This window comes from Phalacrocorax carbo, chromosome Z (assembly GCF_963921805.1).
Source record: "Phalacrocorax carbo chromosome Z, bPhaCar2.1, whole genome shotgun sequence".
In the NCBI taxonomy this organism is placed as follows: Eukaryota; Metazoa; Chordata; class Aves; order Suliformes; family Phalacrocoracidae; genus Phalacrocorax; species Phalacrocorax carbo.
In genome coordinates, this window is record NC_087548.1 from 40,743,090 (window position 1) to 40,768,640 (window position 25,551).

Sequence of the window (25,551 nt, forward strand, 5' to 3'; positions counted from 1 at the left end):
GATTGCAAGAGATTTTTTTTCCTGAGATCGGAGGATCTCCCTCCTTAGCAACAAAATTTTCCCTTAAACAGGAGGTGGTGGAGAAATCATGCATAATGGCAAGCATAAAACAATGTTGCTTTCTGTCTAAACAAGTGTGAATGCTTGCAACCTGTGTTTGTTTTAAGAAGCTGGTAAAGCAACATCCCTACATACTAGAGAGAGCTGAAACTTAACAGCTGAGTCTCTTCTGCTTTGCTTGCTGGTAGGAGGTTTTGTGGCCATTGCTATTTTTCTAAGGGATTGATTAAAGCCTCTCATATCAAGTTGCCATTTAATCAGGCTGGCCTCTGTGTCTCAAATCTTCCCCCTGTTCAGCAGGCTGCCTTGTATAGGAGAAGTAAAAATGGGACATGTGCAAATGTACATGTGGAAATGCGCACATTGCCGTGTATTCTGCTGCAGGGCACACCTCTGTAGCTTTGTGTCAGTCAGATGCCTGTACTGGTTAATGTGTTTTGTTTCCATTGCAGTAGTACTTGTTACAGCTCCATCACAAAGCCAGGGGTACTTGTATTACTTCAGCTGAATTGAACTGCTTAGGTGATAACTAAGAATACAAAAAAGGGTCCTTCCTATTTTAGGATATTTGGGAAAATCTAATAAAACTTTTCAGATTATCTTAAGGTGAGAAGAGCCAGAATCACCAAAAGGAATCTTCCTAGAGAACATTTAAAGAATTTTGAATTCATTCTGGCTCATCTATCTAATCATAGTTCTTACTTCCAGAGTCTTCAGCAAATCTTGAAGTAGTTCTTGTTTTCTATCACTGTAGCATTGCGGAACTAATACATAATTTTTGTAGTAGCTCTTAACTCAAAATCACAACTGGTTTTATATTGTGTCTGAATAAATTGCACAGAGGTAAAGTACGCTCACTTTTTTTGTTCAACTTAAATCTTTATTTATGCCTTAAAACATGCTTGAGTCATTTATTTGCCAAGGTAATGTGCTGCATGAGTTTTGCTGAGGATGGCTTTCTGAAAATGCATTTTATTGCACCTTCAGTCCAACAAGAATCAAGAAGGTAAATTGAGGATAGTGAGTACAGATTTAGGTAAAAACAGGGAAAAGATGGACTGACTGGGTGGGAAGCATCGCCAGTTTGCTGTATTGAGAAAAATAATTGGTATCTACTATAAATATGTTTAGTTGTATTTCTTTCTGGTTTTTTTTTAGAGATGAAATTGGATTAATACCCTGCCCTGAAGCCAGGTATAACCGGAGCCCTATTGTCCTGGTAGAAAACAAGCTTGGTGTGGAGAGCTGGTGTGTCAAGTTTCTTTTGCCATATGTCCACAATAAACTTCTCCTCTACAGACAAAGAAAACAATGGCTGAACAAAGATGGTAAGTTACCTAGTTGGAGAATAGTATCTTAAGATTCTTAATACACATCTTTTATTTATTATAGAATCATTTAGGTTAGAAGAGACCCTTAAGATCATCAAGTCCAATAATAAACCTATCACTGCCAGGTCCACCACTAGACCGTGTCCCTAAGCGCCACATCTACACAACTTCTAAATACCTCCAGGAATGGTGACTCCATCACCTCCCTGGGCAACCTGTTCCAATGCTTGACAACCCTTTCAGTAAAGAAATTTTTCTTAATATCCAATCTAAACCTCCCCTGATGCAACTTGAGGATGTTTCCTCTCATCCAACCACTTGTTACCTGGGAGAAGAGACCAACCCCCCCATCTCACTACAGCCTTGTTTTAGGTAGTTGTAGAGAGCGATAAGGTCTCCCCTCAGCCTTCTTTTCTCCAGACTAAACAACCCCAGCCCCCTCAGCTGCTCCTCATAAGACTTGTTCTCCAGACCCTCCACCAGCTTCGTTGCCCTTCTCTGGATATGCTCCAGCACCTCAGTGTCCTTGTACTGAGAGGCCCAAAACTGACCACAGTATTCAAGGTGCAGCCTCACCAGTGCCAAGTACAGGGGCACCATCACTTCCCTACTCCTGCCGGACACACTATTCCTGATACAAGCCAGGATGCTGTTGGCCTTTTTGGCCACCTGGGCTCACTGCTGGCTCATGTTCATCCAGCTGTTGACCAGCACCTCCAGGTCCTTTTCCTCCAGGTCACTCCTCCCCAAGCCTGTAGCGTTGCATGGGGTTGTTGTGACCCAAGTGCAGGACCTGGCACTTGGCCTTGTTGAACCTCATACAGTTTGCCTCAGCCCATTGATCCAGCCTGTCCAGGTCCCTCTGCAGAGCCTTCCTACCCTTGAGCAGATCAACACTCCTGCCCAACTTGGTGTTCTCTGTAAACTTACTGAGGATGCACTTGATCGCCTTGTCCAGGTTGTTTACCATTTTTGACACTACACTGGCCCTCTTAAAGCCAATTTAACCTGTTCTGAAAGAACTGAGTGTTACTGGGGGGAATGACAGGCTTTGGATTGTGCATTTTGGCAACCTAAACAAGTTGTAGGTTTGCTTAATTGAAAATGTAAATCCTTTCTTTCTTGCCCAAGCTGGAAGGTTTGGAGGGAGATGACTTATTTCGGTGAATGATTTAGGGAAATTATGTTAATCTCTACAAAAGAAATTTTCTGTTGAGTCAGAAGTAAGACTGTGGTGATGTGTGGATCTAAAGAAAGAAAAAAGTGTAGTGTTTTTCAGATGTAGGGTTACCAGAAATCATTAGTCCATACAGCTCATTAATTGTAAAGCTTTACTTCCTTTTTCATCTCTTTGTTTTGGTTTGGTTTTTAGTTTATTTTACTTGCATGAAAAATACTTCAATATATGTTGTCTATTTTCAATTTTTTTAAATAAGCATAAACAGGTGTGACATGGGAGATATCTGACTGCTTACAAAGTGTACTGTTCAGAGCAAGAATGAAAAAGGAAACTGTTGTTTAAGAAACTAATTTTTTTGTTCATGGATTCAGGTCTTTTCTAAATAGCAGTCAGCATAAAAATGTTCTTACTCTTGGCTTATCTCAGTGTCTTACTTCTGGTGTCTATTCATATTATTTTTGAGGCTTCTTTCTAGTATCTTCTACCTGCTGTGGCATTTTGTGCATTTTTGTGTCCCAGAAGGAGGACACTTTTCTGTTGAAGAACACCCTGTGACCGCTCACAGAGTTCACATCTTTAGTATCTCGCATGCAGCTGGGTTTCAGTTTGGAGCTGTTACCATATTTTATTTCTTTTCTCTTTGCATGAAACTAACCTAATCCATAAAGCACTGGCTGTGTCCATTGTGCTTTAAAATGACTGTCTCAGACTATCTTCCTCTCCTGAAACATACCCAACAGCCACCATCCATTGTGTTGTGTTGACTGCAGCTATAGCAAGGGCAGTCTCTTTGGTTGATGCACTAGTGAGTTAAATAATTATGCTTTAAAAAGTGGGAAGCTAGCAAGACATCTGATGCAGACTCTAGCATCTAGTCATCATACAACTAACAAGCTGTACCATCTTGAGCAGACAGGTTTTGAGAGTAGGTCTGTGTAGGTTAGGACAAGATGTCTGGTTAGTAACATATCTTTCTTGTTATAGCTGCCATTTGCATTTCTCTTGTTTAATTTTTTATTACTATAGTCTGTTTCATTTTAAGTGAATGAAGACAGCTGTTCACTCACCCTTGTTAACGCATAGGGTAAGGGATGGTCAATGGTCAGATGGTGTTAGCTGCGTCCATAGACATGCACTTGAGCTTCTTTTGCTTTCAGGGATGATAAGGAGAAAGAAGATTGGGGTCTTTAGTGAATCTTGGCAAGGGAGCATTCTTCAGGCAATGGATGTTGCCTACTTTTGTTTGCCTGAGGGTGGGGTCTAGAATTGGTAAACATACTTTAATTCCTTATCACAAACATTTGGATATATAATGCCAGCATTTTGAGAAGAGTAGCATTAGATGGCAGAGAAGGTTTGTAACGCAAGCATGAATGTGCTTGCCTTCTGATGGATGGGGAAAGGTCATACATAGGAACTTCCTACCTCTTTGCAAGCCAGATCATGATAAAGAGGAACCCATTCCCCTGGCGACATACAGTCTTCCAATGCTGGCTGTGTACCTTGGGTGGTGTTAGAGTAACAAAGCACTGGCTTCATACTTGGAGTTAATTCTCCATTCAGAAGAGTAGCTTAAGAAAGTGGAAGTATTTTCATGTGTTGTTGGGTATGACTGACCTGTTGATTGTCTATATTTTATTTTTATCTAACAGTTTTTTTGGTGTGTGTGTTTTCCAAACCTCCCCTGCCTCCAACAGGGGGCTGAAGTCATGTCATTATGTGATAATCTACGAAAAATGTTTGTTGAGTTTGTAAATTTTACATTGCCCTGTATTTCTTATTTTCATGTAACTTATTTTCTTGAATATTCTTTCTCATTACAGATATCTTAAAGACATATTCCTAGGGGATGTGTATTTCTAACTTAAGAAACTTCCATTTCTTTCTTGGTCTCTGTGGTTGATGGTTGGACCTAGTAAAACCTGGATCTTTTGATAGCTGCCAGCAAGTTGCTGCTGATGCATTCAGTTCTGATAGAAACCAGTGATTGTGGTCTGATGGCAAATTCAGAATTTATTATGCAGACAATTATAAAATGCAATAAAAAGAGCTTTAATATAAGGGATATAAATAACGTTGACTCTGACATGTAGCTAGAAAGAAATTTGAAGAGATGAGCCTGCTATGAGAGGCAGTCTGAGCTAGACCAGTGGTTCTCATTGCAGGGTTTTTGCAGGTCTGAGGTAGGAGGTTGCAGGATATATTTTGATTATGCTGCAGATCTTCTGCAAGCGGACTTTTCATTTTAGTCTCAAGTGTTACAGAAAAGTCCTCCCTTAAAAACTGCCACACAGACAAAAAACTTCTTGTTTCAAGCCAAAATACAAATGACTGAGATTTGTGTTGCTCTTGCACTGGGTGGCTGGAGACCACTGATAACTAAAGGGCAGCTGGGTGCTAAAGTGCTGGCACCCTGCTCCATTCACACCAGTCTATGCGCTTTGTTGCAGTGACACTGTGGCACGTGCCTATTCCACCAGGGTGGTATGGTGTGCCAACTGCTTGAAGAGTCCTTCCTCTCAAAATGCACATTATAAAACTGTGTTGGTAAATACTGGAGTAGCATGTAGTTTAGGTTGCTGCCTGTTTGTTAAGACTTGGTTTTATTCTTTCAAAAACAAAACTCCATTCCCCTTTGACTTTTGTAATTGAAGGAACAGATTAAAATGTGTAAGAAGAGGTGATCTACAGCATTTTCATGTCTATAGAGGTTTTGTGTCGCTACTGTAAAACATGATTGGACCTACATGTTAATAAATTGTTTGTAAAGCCAAGGTATGGCTTACAGACTTTAGTATGTTTTACTATAATCGAGTTGCACATTTGATAAGAAAATTTAGCAGAAACTGAACTGCAGTGGTGGAAGGAATGAAGGTGGAAGCCTTTCCCAAGTGGGCTTCCAGAATTGGCATAAGTAGGCATACTCTATTAAAGATGTTACATTTTCTGTACGTTTGAAATATCCTCAAGGATTTTCCTCCAATTCCTTTTCGTAGGCAAAAGTGCATTCCTGGAATTTGGCAAGGTAGTTGTTTTCTTCTGAATGTAGCGAAGGGATAGATTTGTTTATTACTGCTGCAAAACTTGATTGCATATTCTATTGATGCTTGTAATAAACAATGATTGCAAATGTAGTCTCCTGTTAACCTGTTTTGTGTTGTTCAAATTACTGTAAGCCATTTTAAATAGAACAGAGAAGAAAAACAGAGTGCTGATTCAAGTGTCTGCTTTCAGATGCAGTGTGTAATATTTTTCTGGCAGGATCCTGGAAGGAAGTGCTTTATAGTCAGTCATTGACAGCTTACTGTGACAGATGCTTAATTTAGTTATGGTTTCTTTTGGATCCTTGGAATCCAGAACCATGACTACTTCTCTTCTTGCTGTTTTTCTAATTTAGAAATCCTAATTTTACAATATGTTTTTATCCTTTCTTGAATTTTTTAAATTATACATGCATATTATTTGTATTATCACAAGATGGTCTTCTGAAATTGCTATGAACTACTTTTCTTTTCATGCAAAGTATTGTTGTGCATCCTCCCAGAATATCCTTGCTTCCCACAAATCTGTTTCCACTTTTACAACACTCTTCTGAAAAGCGCATTTTAGTGTGATACACTTAGAAAAATAAAAAACTGGATACAGCCATACTTAAAAAGAAAATTATCTAAAAACATATCATCATATCTGTCCTTTTGTGGCCAGGGATATTTTCATGTACAAAAGGACATGTACATTGTGAGCACCTACGATGCTATAGTTTGCTTAAAATATAGCCAGCAGAAAGTACTTTTAAATTTTAAATAAAATATACTCTTTTTTTTTGTTATTGACACAGAGGGAACTAGCTGACAACTAGAATCATTGTATGCAAGATCTGTCATAAGACTTTCTACTGAGAAGTAGTGGAGAGGTTACTAAAATTGTGTTATTTGAGATCTGTGGCTCAGAATCCATAATTGCTGAAATCTTCATCTGTTACTTGTTGCATAAAGCATCAAAGAATGTGGACATGAAAGAACTGGGTATTGCTCTGAGATTTTTCTTTTGTCTGCTTCTTTCCTTTGATGAAGTTCAGGATACAGTGAACCTCTGTAACGGGAAGACAGCAGACAAAATGGTAGGCAAACTTCTGCTTAAGTTGGGCTCAATTTGGTGCTGTTCCAGACCTTTGGCATTACCAGAATAGTCATGTTAACTGGAAATCATGACTTAATAGGACAAACAGACTATATTGTTCCAAGTGGAGTCATGTAGACTGTGGAAACCATTTCTAAAACATTCACAAGACTGGACTAGGTTGTAATAAGCATTTGCTTAAGATGTCTTGTCAACCATAGCATATAGGGGGGTAGTACCTAATAATTACTAAAAACATTATAGTATTAAGAAAATCACTCAGAAGTTCAGAGTTTTTTTATTACTTATTTCAGAACTGCCTCTAATCCTGTTCTTTGTTGCAGCATTTTGCTGCATCTCTGCTTTTCTTCTTACCCTGCACTGCAGTTTCATTTACCTTTCCCTCCTGTAACAAATGAAAAAGTCCTGCGGACATCTCATTTATTGCACAGTCCTGTTGCATTGATATTTAAAATGATTGAGCATTAGAGCCTTTAGATGCAACCCACTGACGTCTTGGCAAAGCGATAAGCAGATGAAAATAAAGTTCACCATAGGAAGTACAAATCAACCTAGATTTGGGGGACTAAACTCATTCATAATGGGTTTCAACAATTATGCTAAGCCAGCAATTTGCTGGCAGTCTAGCTTAAATATAACCTAAAGCAAGTTTAAAATATATGTGACTCTTGTCTAGGGGAGAAGCTAGTATTAAAGTTTTTTGTGTTTGGTGGAGTTTTTTGTTGTTGTTTTTTGTTTTTGTAAATAATCAGTTGGAGAGAAAGCTGGCTGGCTGGGGTAAAAATGCAGTTAACCGAATTAAGTGTTTAGGCTTGCTTTGTGTTAGCAACAAAGCTTGTACTTCCTGATTATTATGGGTTTTTTTCTTGAAGAAACTCTCAGTGGCCATGTAGTAAGTACTGTGAATTTGACGTAAAGATTTGTCACCTTGGAAGAGTTGTTATTAGCTCTTGGCCTGTTGCGTTTTGAAAGTCAATTTGCTTGTATTGTTTATGACACAAGGTAATAATAGCAGAATAGTCTGAGTATTTAATTATGTGTATTTGTGATACGTAAAATTGAGATATTTTAAAAATATAACTAGTATTTTGAGAAGGTAAAATGGAAAATCTACATGAAATAATGACAGCTCACAATTTTAACTATAGAACCTTATAAAACTGGTGTTTTGTTAAATGTTGCCAATGAAGTTTTTGAATGTAAAATTGAAATATTAGCCAGAAAAACACATAGTAGGTGTTTAACTTTACATATGTGAGTAATCCTGGATATTTCAATTGGGCAGTTCATCTGTCTAAAATTACATAGGTGTTGAAGTGCTTCGCTGGTTCAGGGATTGGATAAGTCAAAGAAAAAGCTTTGAACATTTAGGCAGCAAATTAGGAAGAAGCTTTGCGCATATGAGAAATGTTTATTCCCTGGCAACAAAGAGGTGTTTAAAAGGAAATCTTTAATTAAAGGAAAAAAAAACACCAACCCTTACTAAAACTCATGAAACTAGAAAGTTGTTAGTTCCTTGAGGTATTTTTTAAAATATCACCATAACAACCAAGAAGAAAATTGGCAGAGTACACTAAAGAATTCTTCCCCCCCCATTATATGATGGCATAACATGTTCCTCATAAGCAGGACCATCATGGGGAACACAAAATTACTTGGTCATACAGTAATATACAAAGTTATTCCACTTTTTGATCCACTTAAATATTTACTTCTCTCAAAGTCATAGTTCAGAGATACATGAAAATGCTGCTATGGATTTTGAATTAATAGGCTCCACTATTGTTGCATTTCATCAGTGACTTTTCGAAATTTCATTTTACAGTCATATTAACTGCACTAACCAGAGGTCTAGTTCCACAAGAGACGCTCTTTTTCGATTTCCTTTTTTTCGCCTTAAAATGTAATCAAGTGCCTCTTATTTGCCGGAAATCACCTGGAGTACAATCTATTTAGTATTTTAATTGCAGTGTGATTAGGAGAGAATATAGCCCAACTTTCTTGGCAGTAAAAGCCTGTGTTCAGTCCTGAAGCAAGTTTCTTCTTACTCAATTGCAAAATTACCATGTAAATTTGAGAATTGTGATTGCAGGACAGGTTAACTGACCTGACGCTGTGTCTCTTGAGAGCAGAAGTTAAGGGAGCCCACGCAGTGACAGTCCTTAGTATCTCAAGCTTAAGTGGAGATGCCTCATGAATCCCCACTGTTACCCTGGTGGGACTCTGAACTGCTTGAATGGTGCAGTGGAGTGCAAAGGGAAGGGGAAAGACTAGGTTACAATGAAATTATTCTTCTGTTCTCAGCAACCATATACCTCAGTCTTGTTTTTAAGACATTGGTAAAAATAAGTGTAATACATAAATGTACAGTCTGTGCAGTGCTTGCAGGGCTGCAGACAAATCTATTTGTTCTGTTTCTAGTTATTAGTCTTAAAACCTCAGTCTGAAGCAAGGCTGTTACTTCTGAATGTATTTAAAGTACTTTCTGTGCAGTTAGTGGAGTTATTTTGTGATCCTAATTCATGGTTATGGTGTTTCATTTTCGTAGTTACAGTTTTTTTATAGTATGTGTATTTTTTGTAACAGTATAGTGTATGTCAGCCATCTGCAGCTCAGACTTGTACTGAAATACTACGGAATATTTTAATGGTACTATCTTATTTAAAAATTGTTGAATTTGCTTTGAAGAACTCTATAATATATATGGTGTGTCTGCAATTTAAATCACTAAATACTCAACGATTCTATGTAATGGCTGTCCCTTGCTGAGGGTGTAGTGTATGTTTGATAATAGCAGTATGAGTAGATGGCAGAAATTTCAAGCTGCAAACTTTTTAGATGTGAGTTGTTGGCAAAATTGGAGTCCATTATTTTAAATAATGAAAAGGGAGGATATGGCAGATTTTGCTCCCTCTTAAATTAAGCTAGTATTTCTTCTGGAATGAGACGGAGCAGTATTTTGCAGAGGTGGGGAGGTGGGCATCCATATGTACAGCAGCCTGCGGAGGAGAGACTCTGATGAAGGACAGGGAGTAAGGGAGTGCAGAGAGAATGCTGCTTGCTGTGTGCGAATCATTACTAATCTTTGTGTCTCTTGTTCAATCATTTTAGAGCTGATAGATATCACGTGTACCCTGCTGCTGCTGAACCCTGACTTCACCACTGCTTGGAACGTGAGGTATGTTGTACACATCAAATGACATCACAAAAACCTGGGCCTTATGTGCAAGTCAGCTGTAAGCTTTAAGTGGTAATTAGTGACACAGCAAGAGCTTTTCAGCTAAGGAGTGCTGAAGGAATGTTAAAAATATCTTCTAGCCTATACGCTTTGCAGATAGTTCCAGACTGCCCTTTTTCTTCCCTTCGCCCCCAGTTTGTTTTGTAGTGCAGGCTAAAGATTACACTGCTGTATGTGAAGGCACATGTTTGGCCCACATTTTTGAGGGATATAAGTCCCATTGAACTGCCACTTCTTCCTTCTAACTGCCACTCCTCCTTCGTTATGTCAGTTAAGGAAGGCCATTTGTAACCTTTAGATAGGCATATCATTTTTGCTGAATCACGTAGTGCCCAACTAATGTTTGGTGTCTGCTCAACTGTTTTTGTTTTACCCCTCTTTGAATGTTGTATCTGAGTCCATTTGAGATAACAGTTCAAATTGCTGCCATTAGCAGTGCAGCATATCAAAACTGAATAGCCTGCAAGAGATATACTGCAAGGGAAGGGGAGGAAGGTGGCTACCCTTTATTCTGGACACATTCTCCTCCCCCCTCTGCTCCTTTCTTGTACCTGTTGGGATTAGTCTAGCTTTACCATTGGTCATGTGCAGCACCTGTCCAGGAGTCATCATGGAGGAAGAACAGGCATTTACCTCCTTGCTCTTAATGGAGCCCAGAAGCAACATTTTGTTAAGCCCTGTAATCTGATAATTTTTCTGTAAATCTCAGAGGTGGGGGAATATGCTCTTTCTGCTGCCTGAGTAAGACTGGAGACAGTCTTAGAGGAATAGTTTTAGAAGGGCTGACAGAAAATTAGATGTTAGTGTATAGGAAAGCTCTCATTAAAAGTAGTACTTTTGTAGTTAAGATGCATTATTGCAGTAGGAAAAATTAACAAAATGACCTAGAAAGATGATGGCTGCAGGTAGTCTAGATATGGCAAATTCAGTATTTTCTTTTTTTCTCCTTTCTTCTTTCACTGTGGGTGTAGTGGGTTCTGCTCTGATCTGTATCTTTATAGCATCTCAGGTCTAAGAAGGGAAGACAAAATTGCTGGCAAAGGGCTTACTGTCACAAAAATGTATAGCTTGAGTAACCTTCAAATGATAAAATGGAATTAGGGGCAGGTATAAGTACTAGCGCTACTACAGTAATGTAACTTTGTGGTGCTTAAAACCGAATTCACATTTTCATTTTATGTTCTGTGGAATTTCTTCTAATGCAAATGCATCCATCCTTATCAGTCTGGGTTTTTTCTGCCTGACAGCTGAAGGAGTTTGCTCTTATGTACATGAGAGGTGTAGTTCAAAGTTGTAAATGGAATTAAAAATGTTAAGGAACATGGATGTGGATCGCTTTCTCTTTTATGATGTTTATGGTTTACTAAAGTATACAGATGACTACAGAAGGTGGCCTTGCTCCCCAGATTCTTGGCCAGTGGCCCGGTTGGCAGTCTGTCTTTGAAACTCTGTTTAGCATTCAGAGAGAAGCTGTTCTAATACCCGCCAGTCAGTAGCTGTGGAGTTTACCACCAAGCCTGCTCTAGCCAACAATCTGATCCTGCATTGCTTTAGGCTGCTGCTGGGAGTTTGCTCTTTTGAAGGGTAGGCACTTAATTGTCACAACATTTCAGTTTCTCTTCTGTGAAATTCCTACTTCAGTAAATTTTAGGTCAAGCTAGCCAGATGCATTGCATATAGTCACAGAGTAGAGGACAGACTACTCTGCACAGATGCTGGAGGTAAATCCTTATTCTGAGCCACTATAAGCTGGGAAATAATTGTGTAGGACTTGCACTCTGCTTGCAGAACATTATGGATCTGCCGTGGGATGATTGTTTTCAGCTTGCTCAGAGGATGTTTGTTGTGTCAGATTCATCTTATCTTCCCCACACACAAATTCAGTGCTTTATTTTATGGGGAAAAAGTGTCATAGACTCCAAGGAGCCTAAAAAATTAAAAAAGTAATAATTACTGAATAACAGCTCTGCACATAGTGTTTCTTGTAGAATTTAATGACTCTCTTATTTTAGGCTGGGATAATCCCTTTTTCCTACGTTGAATTCTCTGCTGAGAGCTTCAGAGGTGAGCTTCAGAGATGGTGGTGGACTCAATAGATCTGAATTTGAAGATAAAGGAAGAGGGTTGTCTGAGAGTGGGAAAAGGAAATCTCTGCCTTGGAAAGGAGACAGGACTTGGCAGAGCGAGGAGACTGGAGTGGTGGTGTGGAAGGCTAATGAGCATTTCAGCTCAGCTGACAATCATAGAAGGTTTTATCTGGTTATTGAAGTGCAGGAGAACATAAAACTTCAACTGTGTTGCCTGCTAGGAAGCAATGGATAATCTGTCTTGACTTGGGAGCTATTCCAGACAACTGTAATATGCCTGCATAGGTTTGTCTTTTAGTTATTTAATTAGAGGTGACTGGGAAGCTACAGAAGGGCAGGGACTGTAACCTGAACCATGAGAACTGAGCAAGAGCTAATTGTATGGTGTAGGGAGGCATTCCAAAGGACATGCGTTGCTGCTTAGAACTCAGAGGGAAATCCCTGTTATGCTGAATGGGCAACAAAACATCTCCAGTTGTTAATCATAATTTCAGTTATCCTGTGTTTTCAGAAGTTGAAAAATTTTCCGAGTTAAAAAACCCAAAATCTCTATGTAAGGGATTGTAAAGAAATTCTCATAGGTGTTTCTGTTCTTACTGACATACTTGCTGGCATGTACAATTGATTGAAACTCAAAAGATACTAGGTAACAAGATGCTTTGAAAAGTCAAACTTTTTCCTATCAGATATCAATGACCTCTAAGGTGTCAGCAGAAACATACAGCAAGTCAAAATCACTTCAGATTATCTTTTATGGGAGGTAAAATTCAAAGGCTGAAAGATTATCTATAGTCCACATGGCAAAAAAGTGAGCTAGAAATTTGTCGTGGTTTAGCCGGCAGCTCAGCCCCACACAGCCGCTCGCTCACTCCCCACCGGTAGATGGGGGAGAGAATCAGAAGGGTAACGCTCGTGGGTTGGGATAAGAACAGTTTAATAATTAAAATTAAAAGAAACAACAATAGAAATGCAATGGAAAGGAGAACAACAAGAGGCGCAAAGCCCCGGGGGAGGGGGGAAGGGAGGGGGGAACGAACCGCCGAAACAAGCCGCCCGCGCCGCAGCCGCCCACCGACCCGACACAGCGCCGCCTCCGTGCTGCCACTGCCCCGCCCAATATCCTGGTCATGGTGTCACATGGTATGGAATGAACCTGCCATTGGCCAGTCGGGGTCAGCCGCCCCCGCCATGGCCCTGCCCCTCCCAGCGCCCCCCGTCACGCGGCAGAGCGCGGGAAGCTGGAAAGGTAGCCGACCCCCACAGTGAGGAGAATTAACCCCTTCTCAGCCAAAACCAGCACAAAATTATATATCCCAATCTGGATGTTTGCTAAAAGAGCTTGAAAGAGATTTATTTGGGAGTATATGATACTTAAGTCATACTTGTGATTAAAGTCCGTTACTTGCGAATGGGAGGATCTGTCATTTGAAAATCTATGAAGCTAAAAACTGCTTTTCTACCCCAGCAGTGAAAGTATATCTTGTCTCTAATGTTCCTCAACTTTGCAAAAGAGTAAATTTCCTTTGAGAGTAAATATGTGTGAGCCTACTTATTTACAGTTAATGCTTTAATACAGGAAGAGCAATATATTCACCAAGAATTTAGGTTTTGGGAGGTAGGTGGCCTAGTAATAAAAATCTTTGTTAAATCTGTACATGCATTTGTTTTGAGCATTAGACTGATCTAGGCTGCTTTTTCATTGTCCATGTGGTAAGTGATTTTAACCAAAATGTCACCTTTTGCATTGCAGTAATGAGGTGATTTTTCCACCTGCTCCAATGTTGACATTCCCTGAATCTTTCTCATCTGCTTTGCAAAAGTCAATGCACTGACACCAAACAGTCTGGTTAGTCTGCTCCTCCTGGCCGGTATACCTGGAATTCCTGTTGTGCACCTCCTAAGAGCATCCAACCCAAAGCATTCTGAAACTTAATTCAGACAAAAACAAACATCCCAGTAGCTATTTATCTGATATCCACAGCCAGTTCTCTACTGGCATCACTAGATATCAGGAGTAAAACTTCCTTAAGAATTTATTCAACTGTTGGTTCAGTAGCAAAAAAAGGGTTTACCCTGGTGCCTAGATGTATGTGTCTCACCATTTTTCTTGCATTTGAAATAATATATTGCTCGCTGCTAAGTGTTGCCACCATTAGCTTCTGACTGTAGGTATACAGTTCAATTAAAGCAGCACAAAGCCAACATACCAGGTGGAGTCAGTTTCCTGCTGAAGACTTTCAAAACAGAAAATGACAGTAAGTGCTCACACTAAAGGAATGTGTCAAACACTTTTGTGAGACTCAGGCCATAACTTTAAAACCACATTATATGTTCTGTCTCAGAGTGCAGAGAAGTTTCACCTTTTCCCAGGATAGTAGCTTTTTCAGACTGTATTTCCTCACTGTCTGCTTCCCACTGCTGTTTATTTTTTTGGGGGGTAGGGAGTGAGGCAGGGGACAGAAAATTGATCATCTGCACCTACTAGTGGTCCTCTTGCTGAACCTGGTGCCACTGGTGCATGCGTATCATTATGATGAACCATAAATTATATCTAAAAAATTTAAAAAATTAAAAACAACCCCCCACACACAACCCAACACACAAAAAAAGCCTCACCGAACCCATGCCAAAATTGCTTCTACTTCTTGCACTCCCAGTTTTTAATTGTGACTTCTGGAGGTACTGGGAAATGCATGCTTCTTGTCTGCAAATGGTAACTTTGGAACTTACTCTAGATTTACTTCAAAGCCCCGATCAACTAGATTAGTGAATAGGATATGGATACTGATGTCCTGGGAGCAACCAGTGATGGGGTGACATCTACAAACATGCTCAGGACAGGCAGTAAGAGTTATAAAGTTAGAAAGGGTAGGGTGTGGAGCTGGGAATTCTTTGCAAAGAATGTGAGAAAGATAAATACAGACCTTCACTTTGCTCTGCCTGCCAGAGGTACTCTGGGAAGGGTTACGCTGGGTAAACATTAAGTTTTGTTAGGCAAATTATTTTTTAAACCAAAAGTTGTTTTACACCTAAGTAAATTTAGCAATTTCAGCCTTTCTGTTAAGCTTGAAAAACATTCTGCATACACAGAATATTTCCCACTTCTTTCTGAATTTAGGGAACCTTGATACTCTATCTAGAGCCATATTTAAAAACTGAAAGTACGTGTGTGTGAGGGGGTTAGGCTGTGTGGAAGAGTGACAGTTTTTTCCGATGGACAGAATGATCTAAGGGCTTAATTTCTTGAAGGAATGGTTAGTCATATATTTAACCCTATTGGCAGCACTTGTATCAAACTAAAAAAAAAAACAACAGAAAAAAGCTGCTTGTGATATCAAGGTGCTTTTAGAGTGTGCAGATAAAAGCAACATTATTCTCAACAGGCATTACCTAAAGCCCAAACTCCTTGGCTTTCTGATTAGTAACAAAATGTGATGGAGAGCCATACTCAAATACAGTTGACTTGGTGGTTTCTGGGTAGGCTGGGAACCAATAGGTTGTATGTGTTCAGAGTAAAATGAAGTTCTTTGATCTGGATTTGTTTTATTGGGCCTGCTTGAATAGCGTGTGCATATATATAGCAGAGTGGAGTGGGTTAATCCACCAAAGGCTTTTTAAACTCATGTAGTTTGACAATGAAGTTCTATTACAATACAAAGGAAATGCCATGCTATTTGTTATTGTGATTTTTGTTCTGTTTTTGCATTACTTCATTTATTCATACAAATTTATTTTATCTTTTGTAGGAAAGAATTAATACTGTCTGGCACTTTAAATCCACTTAAAGATTTGCATCTTGGAAAACTGGCGTTAACCAAGTTTCCAAAGAGTCCAGAAACATGGATTCATAGGTTTGTTTCCGTCGCCTTCTGTTGCCTCCTCAAACTTAAATGTTTTTCCTAGGTTTTTTTTTTTTCTGTGCTTGCATTAAGGACAACCGTAGATGAAGTAGGACATCTAGATATATAGCAGGTTCTTTGAGCCAGTCATTGTAAATTACCATGCTTTGGATTTTGAAGATGCCTGTCAATATTTTACACTTAAAACTAAAATCATATGTACCTTTTTTGCATATTTGTTTAATAAACTTTAGAGGTGGGATAAATTTTCCTAAAGGTTTATCATGTCTTGCAGCACCTAAAATTCTCAGGCTGAGAATTCTGATTCCATCAATAGTAGGTACTTGAGCATTGTGGGTTTTTCCCTCTTTCCCTCTTCCAGCTTATACTATATTGGTTGTCTGCAGGCATTTCAGAGAGACAAGAATCTGTAAAAGCTAATCTTTATAACCAAAGTTGGGTTCTTTTCCATTCCAATACTGGTCTTTTTGGTTTGGTGAATTTATTTTTATTGTTTCTAATTTAAGCAATGTCATTAAGTCACCACTACTAAATATTAAAATAAAAGAGCACATTTTTTGGAAATACAGCTCCAGAATTACTCAAAAGCACAAAGCTAACCATCTCTGTCTTGACTGAGGATACATAAAATGCCTGTAGCACAGCCAAATGAAGTATAGATTCACTGTTCAACTTTGTTTCAAGAAAAATATATCTTGGTATATGTATGATTTTTCCCCCCCCCCCCCCCATGACATATTTTTCACAAGACAACTGATCCTTTTATAGGCAGACTTAAAGAGATTTGAATGTCACACATTAGAAGGCAGTTCACAATGTCTGTATTTCCCATGTCCAGCATTAGGACAACTGTAAAGTCGATAACCCATTAGGGGATTCATACTCTGTCAAAAACATAAATGAATCTTCAGTCATACTGAAAACACAAATTTTTGGAACAGGCAGTTGTTGGTAAATTCTTCTTTGTGAGTGCATGACCTGAAAATTCTCAAAGTTAACCTAGAATGTAATACGTGGAATATTCCTAGGCATCATAATTTCTGTGAATTTCTTTCTTAGTAGTGTTGATACAGCAACAACACTGATGAATTTCTGCAGCATTGGTTTTTAGTTTTGTTGTTCTTCAATTGCTTTTCATCCTCTCCATACTACTGACTCATGCTACTTGACTGCTTTGTTTGAAGCAAAAGGTGTATGTAGAAATAATGGGAAAAAATCTTTCAGTTTGTCAATGGTTTAGCCTTTCCTTCATGGTAGCTAACACTGGAAAACTGTGATATTTTTTTTTTGCATCTAACTAGTCCTGACCTGGTGCCATCCATATCATTATGATGATGAATACATTTTTATGAAATTAGAATGGTAGGTTTTTAATATTTATTTAAGACTTACCTCTTAGAAACAATAAAAAAATTCTGTTTATAACTTGTATGCAGTCTTAAATTGGGAGTATTTTAATGGTGTTATAATTTGTTGTTCTTTCTCGTATTTGCCTAAAGCAGCAACGTATATTTGAGGATGATAGTATAAACGTTTGGCTTGGATTTGGATGTGGTGACCATGACTGATACATGTTAGAAAATAAGATGTGCACAAAATTTTCTTTCTATATCAACATAGTGATAAATCTTGAGTTTTCTGTGGCCCCATGATACCAAATTTCAGGCAGAAGTGCAAAAAACAGAATGGGGCAATTACAAAATTCAGTAAAAAATAGATAATTTTTTTTTCTTACACATGGCAGTTACAGTCACTAAAGATAGCAAAATACCTGTCATACATTCTGCCATATGGCCTTTTGCTTTACATTGTGGGAGGTTTCAAACAGATCTTGTGCATATACAGTCAGTCTATCTGTTGATTACACAATCGTCACTGAATAATCCTGTGTTCATTTGCGGTAATGCCAGCAACTGCAATAGTAATAGTAATAGGAACATACATACAGTGAAAAAAGAAATTGGATTTCTTTTCTCCAGATTTATTGGAGAAAATGTTCTCTTAAAAACATCTGAAATAATACCATGATATTTGACAGGTACCAAAAATACATTTTAAATCTTCTGAGGTGGTGCTTGTCTGTCTTTCCACCCACATAAAAGCTCTAGAAAGTAGCTCAGATTTCATTTTATAATTTTTTTTTTCTTTTGCTGTAGCCACAGAGTCTACATTTTTTTCACATGCTCCTATATATATGATTTATCAGAATTCCTTATTTTATAAAAAAATCCTAATTTTAAGAAACAGAAATAATTGTAGGATCAACATAGTTTGTCCTTTTATTATTTTACTTAGAAGTCAGTGTTAATGAAATAATATATGTCTTTTGTTAAATGAATGACTCTCTACTCATTTAGCTTTTGTTCCTGGACATTCTTAGAATTTCCCATTTCTTAAAAATCTGCTGATTTAAGTGAAAAAATACCGGATGGTGATGTTTGGTCAAAGATATTTTTAAAAAGCAAAAATTAAGTCCTCAAAATGACTATATTTTATAAAATAAAGTTACACAACTGTCAAAGAGCATGGTTTGTTTGGCTGTGCATCTTCAGTTAAAACAAATGCTAAATAGGAAGCCAGTGCATGAACCCTGGCTTCAGTCCACTGCTTGTGATTTCTGTTGAGAAATGCAGTCAGTTTAAAAATTGCATTCTTATAAGTTATCTTTAATACTATATTCCAATAGTTTAAATATTAAAAAGAAAACCTAAGAAAAAGGCACAGTTTAAATAAAAAATACCAGTGAACAAGAATATTTTTAATGTTTTCAAATGAGAGAAGCAGCAGATGGAGTACAAAACTTTTCTTTAACAGTGGTTGGCTTATCTATTTTATATATATATATATAAAATAAAAAATATATATGCAATTTTATATGTGAATTGCAAAATAGAATTATATTTTTAAAGGAAATTAATATATTATTTTTATTTTATTTATTGATTTCTTTTACCAGGAGTGACACCTTTCTGAAAGTAGCAATTAATTGGTTTTTGAACCAATGTGAGCCACAAAACAGAAAAATCTCTGTGTCGCAGACTGGAGGATGCCCAGCCTTCCAGCGCATACCATATGGGACCATTGCAATTCTCTTGACACATGCTGCCACGTGGAAATCTACACATCTCTGATCCCTTTTTATAGGACCCTTTTGTGTAGGGTCTGCAGATGCACGTTTTCTGCAGCATCGAGGACACCTCTAAAAATACTTCTAAAATACTACTAAAATCAGTCCAAAGTAAAATTTAAAAGCCTTGTAGGAATCTGTGCCTATCTCAGTCACTTCAGAATAAATATGTATAATTCAGTGGTAAAAACATTTGTTTTGGTCATACCTATACCCTTTGAAATCAAGTCTTTTGCAGTTTGTTTCTGCTGATGATATACAGAAACTAATTTGGCTTGCTGTGTGCAGTACTGACAAACGTAAAAATACAAAGCACAGTTAAATTTTTTTATCGGATCACTTTTTTTCTGTCTCATTTTGGATACTTTAGTGCTGTACAAGTCTCTGAAAGAGGAGCTAATTAGAAATGTCATGCAGACACTTCTTGCATTTTTTTCATGAAGTTTCTGTTTTCTTTTAGTATGCTGTAAGTAGCCTTGACAAAGAAATACAGATAGTTAAAATTTTTTTGGAGTGTGATCATAAAGTTGTAGCTTTAAGTATGGGAAGAGTTCAGGTGGTTATGTTTACTACTTATGTTTACTACTTATCATCTAGTTACAGTGTGGTTCAGATAATTGAAATATGAGAAAGATTTGATTTATATAAATTAAAAAACTTCTTTTCTCTTAAAATTTCTCTCTCACCGTTAACACTGTACATCATTTAACCAGACGATGGGTGCTGCAACACCTAATTCAGGAAAACTCCTTGCCCAGCCTCGTGACTAAAGGAAACTTGGGAGCAGCACCTGTGGAGAGAATTCAGCGACTAGTGCAGGAGGAAATGAATGTCTGCTCTGAAGCTGCTGGGAGATATCCAAGCAACTACAATGCCTGGTCCCATCGCATCTGGGTTTTACAGCATTTGGGAAAGCTGACTGTCAAGGTATAATAAAATAGTAAATAAAGTCTTAGATTTCTGTGTCTAAGAAAAAAAACCATTGGTTTGCCAAGCAGATCCTATAACATGGATGGAGACTATCATATTAAGTTAGCACAGGTAGCTAAGAATGTTTACGAATAACAGGCAAAATATTGCAATGAGTATGTTCTGAATTTTTCTTGCCAGTGTAGGCAGGTTCTGCTCAGTAGAAAGAACAGATTTTTCTTGCCTGGAACAAAGGTCAGTTTGTCTGTTGGTAGTGTTAATGAACTTGTGGCAAGAGGGTAGACAGGACTGTGTGAACTGAAATAAAGAAGGCGCATCTGAAAAAAAATTTTCTGGCACTAGTATTGAAATTCCTAATAGAGAAAAAGATAATACATGACAAATATTATTTTGATAATGTAACGCAAATGCCTTATTTTAATACCTCATTTAGCTTATCTGTGGTTTCAGAATATTGAAGGATTAAGTAAAGACAGGAGGAATTTCAGGGAGAGCATAGCAGTGTTTGTAACTAGTTTCTTCAGCTCCAACAGTATCTTTTGACAGCATTTAAACTGCAGGCTGATGAAGCTATTTCAGCTCCGGCAGGGACATCTCAGGTCACATGGTAGTATCTAAAAAATTGAGACCTGCAGGAAATAGAGTTAGTTAATGTGACATGGTCTAAAATTATATAGGCAGTTTCGTAAAACTGTCACTTCTACGCAGTTAGATGAATTCCTTGTGAATATTAGGCTCATACAGTGACACATCACTCACACTTCTAATGGCAGCTGCTGCATTTTGCCCTCAAATAAGTACCTAGGGGAGAGAGTGAGGAATTTAGTAGAGGTTGTTGAGTCAAGTATAGCTGTTATTTTTATGTCTTACAGGCCAGCTAGTGCTAGCAATGAATGTTGTTTTGCTGATGTTTCCTGTTAGTTGTCACCTGAGACGCTTTAAAAAATTGTTCTGTCAGATTGGTAGTAAATGGCAAGTATGTTCCAGGCTCCATGAGGGAGGCAGCACAGAATTTGGACACATCTGCCTAGCAAGTTCATCTGAAAAGGTAGTTACAGAAAACTCAGAAGACTTACAGGATTGGGATAGGTTGCAGGTTAGAATTTAGGGTTAGAGGTCTATATTAATGGAAAACAGGGACGTTCATGTGAGTCTTTAATAGCTTTATTAAAAAGGGGGGAAAAAGTTAGCACTGTTAATTAAAACTCAAGTCATTTTATGCTTTAGTTAACAGTAGTTTGAAGATCAGGATAGCACCCTAAGGGCTTTTTGTGCTTGCTATCCTTACTAATTTAAATAAACAGAAAGAAGTGCATTGTGGTAGAACTAACTCTTCTCAGAGCTGGAATTATTCTGGTGGGTTTATTCATTGGCAGTTGTCAATGCTTTTGTGTGAGAAGTCACAAGCATGCCTGTAAAGGAAGTGTTATAAATTTGTTCAACCACCCCCAAGTCCATTTGCCTTGCCCGCCATCCCAGTTCCCCTACTGGTCGTCTTCTTAGGCTGATTATGAAGGAACTGGTAGCTTTCTCTAGTTTTTCCAAATGGCTTTTGTTACCTCTGGCAAAATTTCTCTGATGCTGCTGTTCCTTGAGGAGTGAGTTTAACCCATTGGGAAATCTCCATGTTGCCTCTGGGGTTTTTTCCATGACACCACCAATGCACCTCTTGAGGTGGCCTAGCAGAAGGTGCTTGGGATGCAGGAAAATTAGGGGAAAGTGTGGAACCTAAAAGATATCGAGAACCTTGAGATAAATTTTGTGTTTAGGTAACTTCAAAAGGCAAAATTAGAAAGTGATTATTTGCAAGATGTGATGTGAGGAAAAAAGCAAATACAAAGAAGGACTGGGGAAAAGCAGACATTACAGATTTTCGCAAAAATTATCAAGTTGGTTTTTTGCTTGGTGTTTCATTCTGTAACTTCAGCCACTTCTGTGTTTGAATATCTGAAAAGAGGGGTGAATTTCACCGAGATGTAAGACTGGAACTGTGCTGAAAAAATCGGCAGATAAAACAGTCGCTGTGATTCTACAGCCATTTAGTTCTTGCAAGGTTGCCTCAAATTAAAGTACCTTGTATTATTTAGGGCCACATTTCTGATGTAATACAAACTTTGCCTGTAGTTTGAGGTAGATTTTATTACAGTGTACAAGAAAACAGAGGCCCAGGAACATAATGTATACGTTGTACTGTCATTGAAATAAGACTTCACAAAACAGGTCTATAATTTCTGAGACTGTTAGCCTACTTTGGAGGATATGAGGGGTTGGGTTGTTTGGTAGGGTTTGGGGTTTTTTCCTTTCATTTTGTAATCTTAATGCTTCTGCAGACTCAATCTCAGTTCAGACTCTGGGGAAAAAGATATAAAATACTAGAGGAGAAAGTTTTGGCCCTGTAGAAAGATTTTCTCATAGAATATAGATGTGTCTTCTTTCTTGTCTAGACAGTAAAAGACATTATCTTGTTTAATATAGAAATCTCAGTTTGTTTTTCCTTCAGAATTTGAACCACATTAGCAAGTTCACGTATTGTTTGAATAGGGCTCATTAATATCAGTTAAGGATTTGTCAAGAATAGATTGTTCCAAACCAATCTAGTCTTTCTGGGATTGGAGTGCTTACCTCAGAAAAGGACAACAAAGCTTGACTTCAGCTTTCTCGTGTGACAGTACAGTTAGCTAATGGGGGAAAAACATGGGCTTCTCCTAATAGGTGGGTGTGTAATTAGTTGGAGAACCGGAGTAAGAGAGTAGTATCAGTATAGTCTGTTGTAATTCATGCACATCATCATGCTTCAGAGAAATCATGCAGGTACAAATAGAGGATGTAGTTCAGCAAGGATGGACAATGGACAAACTTTTCTTCCTTTAGGTAGGAATACTCACCTTCAAAATTACAGAATGGAGAGCGACTTATCAGGCCCTACAATTAAAAAAAACGAGCAAAGAAACAAGTGGTGGGGTGATTGTCATGAGGCAAAACATCTCTTGTGTAATGCCTAGAAGACATAAGTATGTTCAGAAGACACTAAGTAATTTTTCCTGTAGAATTCCCCAGTAAGGCCTTGGCTTTTTCTTAGGTGACTGAACCTCTGAAGGCACCTGACTTTTATGTGAGTGGATGTTGCCGTATTTATCTGGTTATCCTTAACGTTTTTTTCCCCAGATACAGTTCCTTTTCATTTCTGCAGTGTTCCAAACCAGGGAGGAAGTTTTGGGTTGTGGTTTATGGTGGGTAAGCACCTCAAAAAAAGCAAGCATAAGGTCAGGGAGTGTGTAAGAGGGAGTGCAGACTGAGAGATTGAGGCAAAGGTCACCAAGCACATATGTGCTATTCTAGAACAGGATGCCAGTTCCATGGTACTCAGCTAACCACAAAAGGTAGAAGAGGCCCTTTGTGAGAGGTTTTCAACAGTGGGGAGGTAGGCGTTTTCATATCCTCTCTGCTTCCAGAAGAATGGCAAAGGGCTTGTGCTGTTCAGTGTGGAAATGGAGAAAACTGGCTTGGTAAGGAAGAACCTCTGTTGGAATTCAGACATTAGCTGGCTTTTTGTTTTACCTCCAATTGTTTGAAGCATCTTCCACTGTTACTCTGAGGTCGCTAGAGGAGAGGCTTTTTTTTTTTGTAGATCAAGAGATTTAATGGCAATCTTCTGTCTTGCTTTTCTAAAAGGTTTTCTAGTTCAGGTAAGGAGTGATGCTGGGAATCATGCTGTTTGCTTTGTGCGGGGAGTTAAAATGCATAATTACAGTGTTCCCCTGTAACTTTATGGCTTATAAACATGTCGGGTAAATCAGAATATTCCGAGATCTAAATTGGACATAATGTCCATATTATGAGTTCCAGCTGAATAAAGACTGATCTGATTTTTCTGTCACCCTTGAGCCTTACGTTGTTTTTAAGAGGCTTTTAAATTTTAACATTCAGAAATTTAAAACATAAGCTCAATTCTGCTGAGAAGAGAGAAGCTGATCTTGTGGTTTACAGTACAGAATTGGAGGTTTTAGCCCCCTTGAAAATCCCATGTGTGGGCTGTTATTTAATAATGTCCTTCAGTTTGCTGATCTGTAGGAGGAAGGCAATGCTGGTATCTCTTGTCAAGACCTAAAAAAGCGTGTTGAGTATCTTGGGTAGAAGGTGCTATTTACGCCCCTCATATTTGCTCATTTAGAACAGACGCACCACAAAAAAAGGTGTATAACTAGCCATGCGCATTTCCGTGGTTTTCTTTGTGGGAGGCTGTGCCTATTGTGCTGCGGGAGAAAAAAAGAAAGACTTGTGCCTATGAAAGTTGCTTTGCATCAGCTGGTACTCTTAAGTGATGTAGGTAGCTTAGAAAAAGAGATTAAAAGCACGGATATACTAGTGAGGTTATATCCAAAGACTTTAGAAGTAAATGAAAAAGGTAGTTGTGATCTTTTTGGAGAGTTTGAACTCCAGAGGAGGAGCAATTTGAGGAAACTGGTTAAAGCCTTTAAAGAAATACAACCATTAGTTCTAATAGAGAAAGTAAAGTAAAAGAAGCTTTGCCCAGAAGCCAAACTCACCTGTCTTCCTAGAAATAGATTTTGAAGGTTTATAAACATTTAGAATTAAGAGAAAAATTGTAGGTGCCAGCAGTATTACAAATACAGCTGCAGTCACTAATAGAAGTATTTACCACTGTTATTGTGAAAGCCTTTCTGAGACTTCACAAATTACCAAACCAAACAACTTAATTGTGGTCAAATAGTTTTGTATTCCACAGGCTCTAGGACTTGGAACACAGTGTTAGTGATCGACACTCTTTCATGGAAAGTGTAAATTACTTTAAATCCCCCCCTTTTTTTTTTGAGCAACTCACCGACCCTCTGACACCCATAATACACTAGGCAAAAATTAAAATATTTCAAACTAATATCCATGTAATTTGGTGTACCCTCTGCCTCCTCTAAACTGTCTGTTCTTAACTATTTTGAGAGTCTTAAACCACTGCTTATTTCTCATTGTAAGTGGTTTGAGGGTTTTTTTTTCCCCTCACCCTGTGGGAAGGTTTCTGATACACCTGCCTTTTCGGAGTTTGGAAGAAGTGTGATTTATTTTGTGCAGGGATGCCAAAGTACTTGTCAGCACACAGTGGAAAAGGCTCAATGATGGTTTCATTTTTCTGTGTGTGTTCTTTAACCATTACCAGTGGCTGAAATCCTCAGAGGCGAGGTTACCTTAATACAGAAACAGTGGTGGTAAATTCCTCCTGTATACTGGTTAATAACTGTTGCTGCTTTTTGTTTCAGGTTCTCCTTGATGAACTTTCATCCACTAAATATTGGGTATCCATGCATGTCTCAGACCATAGTGGATTTCATTACCGCCAGTTCTTACTCAAGTCCTTGATAGGCAGAACTGTGACTGACAATAATGTACTGGTACAAAATCAAATGGTAAATGAGCAAAACCCTAGCCTACAAAAGGAGGAGGAAAGTGCAGGGGCTGAAGCTGCCTGTGCAGAGGAGCAGAGTGTGGATCTCCCCCGCCATTTAGAGGAAGAGTTGGAACTCTGCACTGAACTGATTGATACCTACCCAGGGCATGAAACCTTGTGGTGTCATAGGTAAGAGG

At 38.3% G+C, this 25,551-nt stretch overlaps 1 protein-coding gene across 1 annotated transcript in view; it reads left to right on the forward strand.

The window, feature by feature from the left end:
* PTAR1 (protein prenyltransferase alpha subunit repeat containing 1) overlaps positions 1-25,551 on the forward strand; it is a 41,364-nt gene that overhangs the window by 6,011 nt on the left and 9,802 nt on the right. The window contains exons 2-6 of the mRNA XM_064439429.1: positions 1,219-1,388; positions 9,823-9,889; positions 15,783-15,887; positions 19,737-19,950; positions 25,227-25,543. Of these exons, the coding sequence (XP_064295499.1) occupies positions 1,219-1,388; positions 9,823-9,889; positions 15,783-15,887; positions 19,737-19,950; positions 25,227-25,543 (873 nt within the window). The remainder of the gene's footprint in view (positions 1-1,218; positions 1,389-9,822; positions 9,890-15,782; positions 15,888-19,736; positions 19,951-25,226; positions 25,544-25,551) is intronic.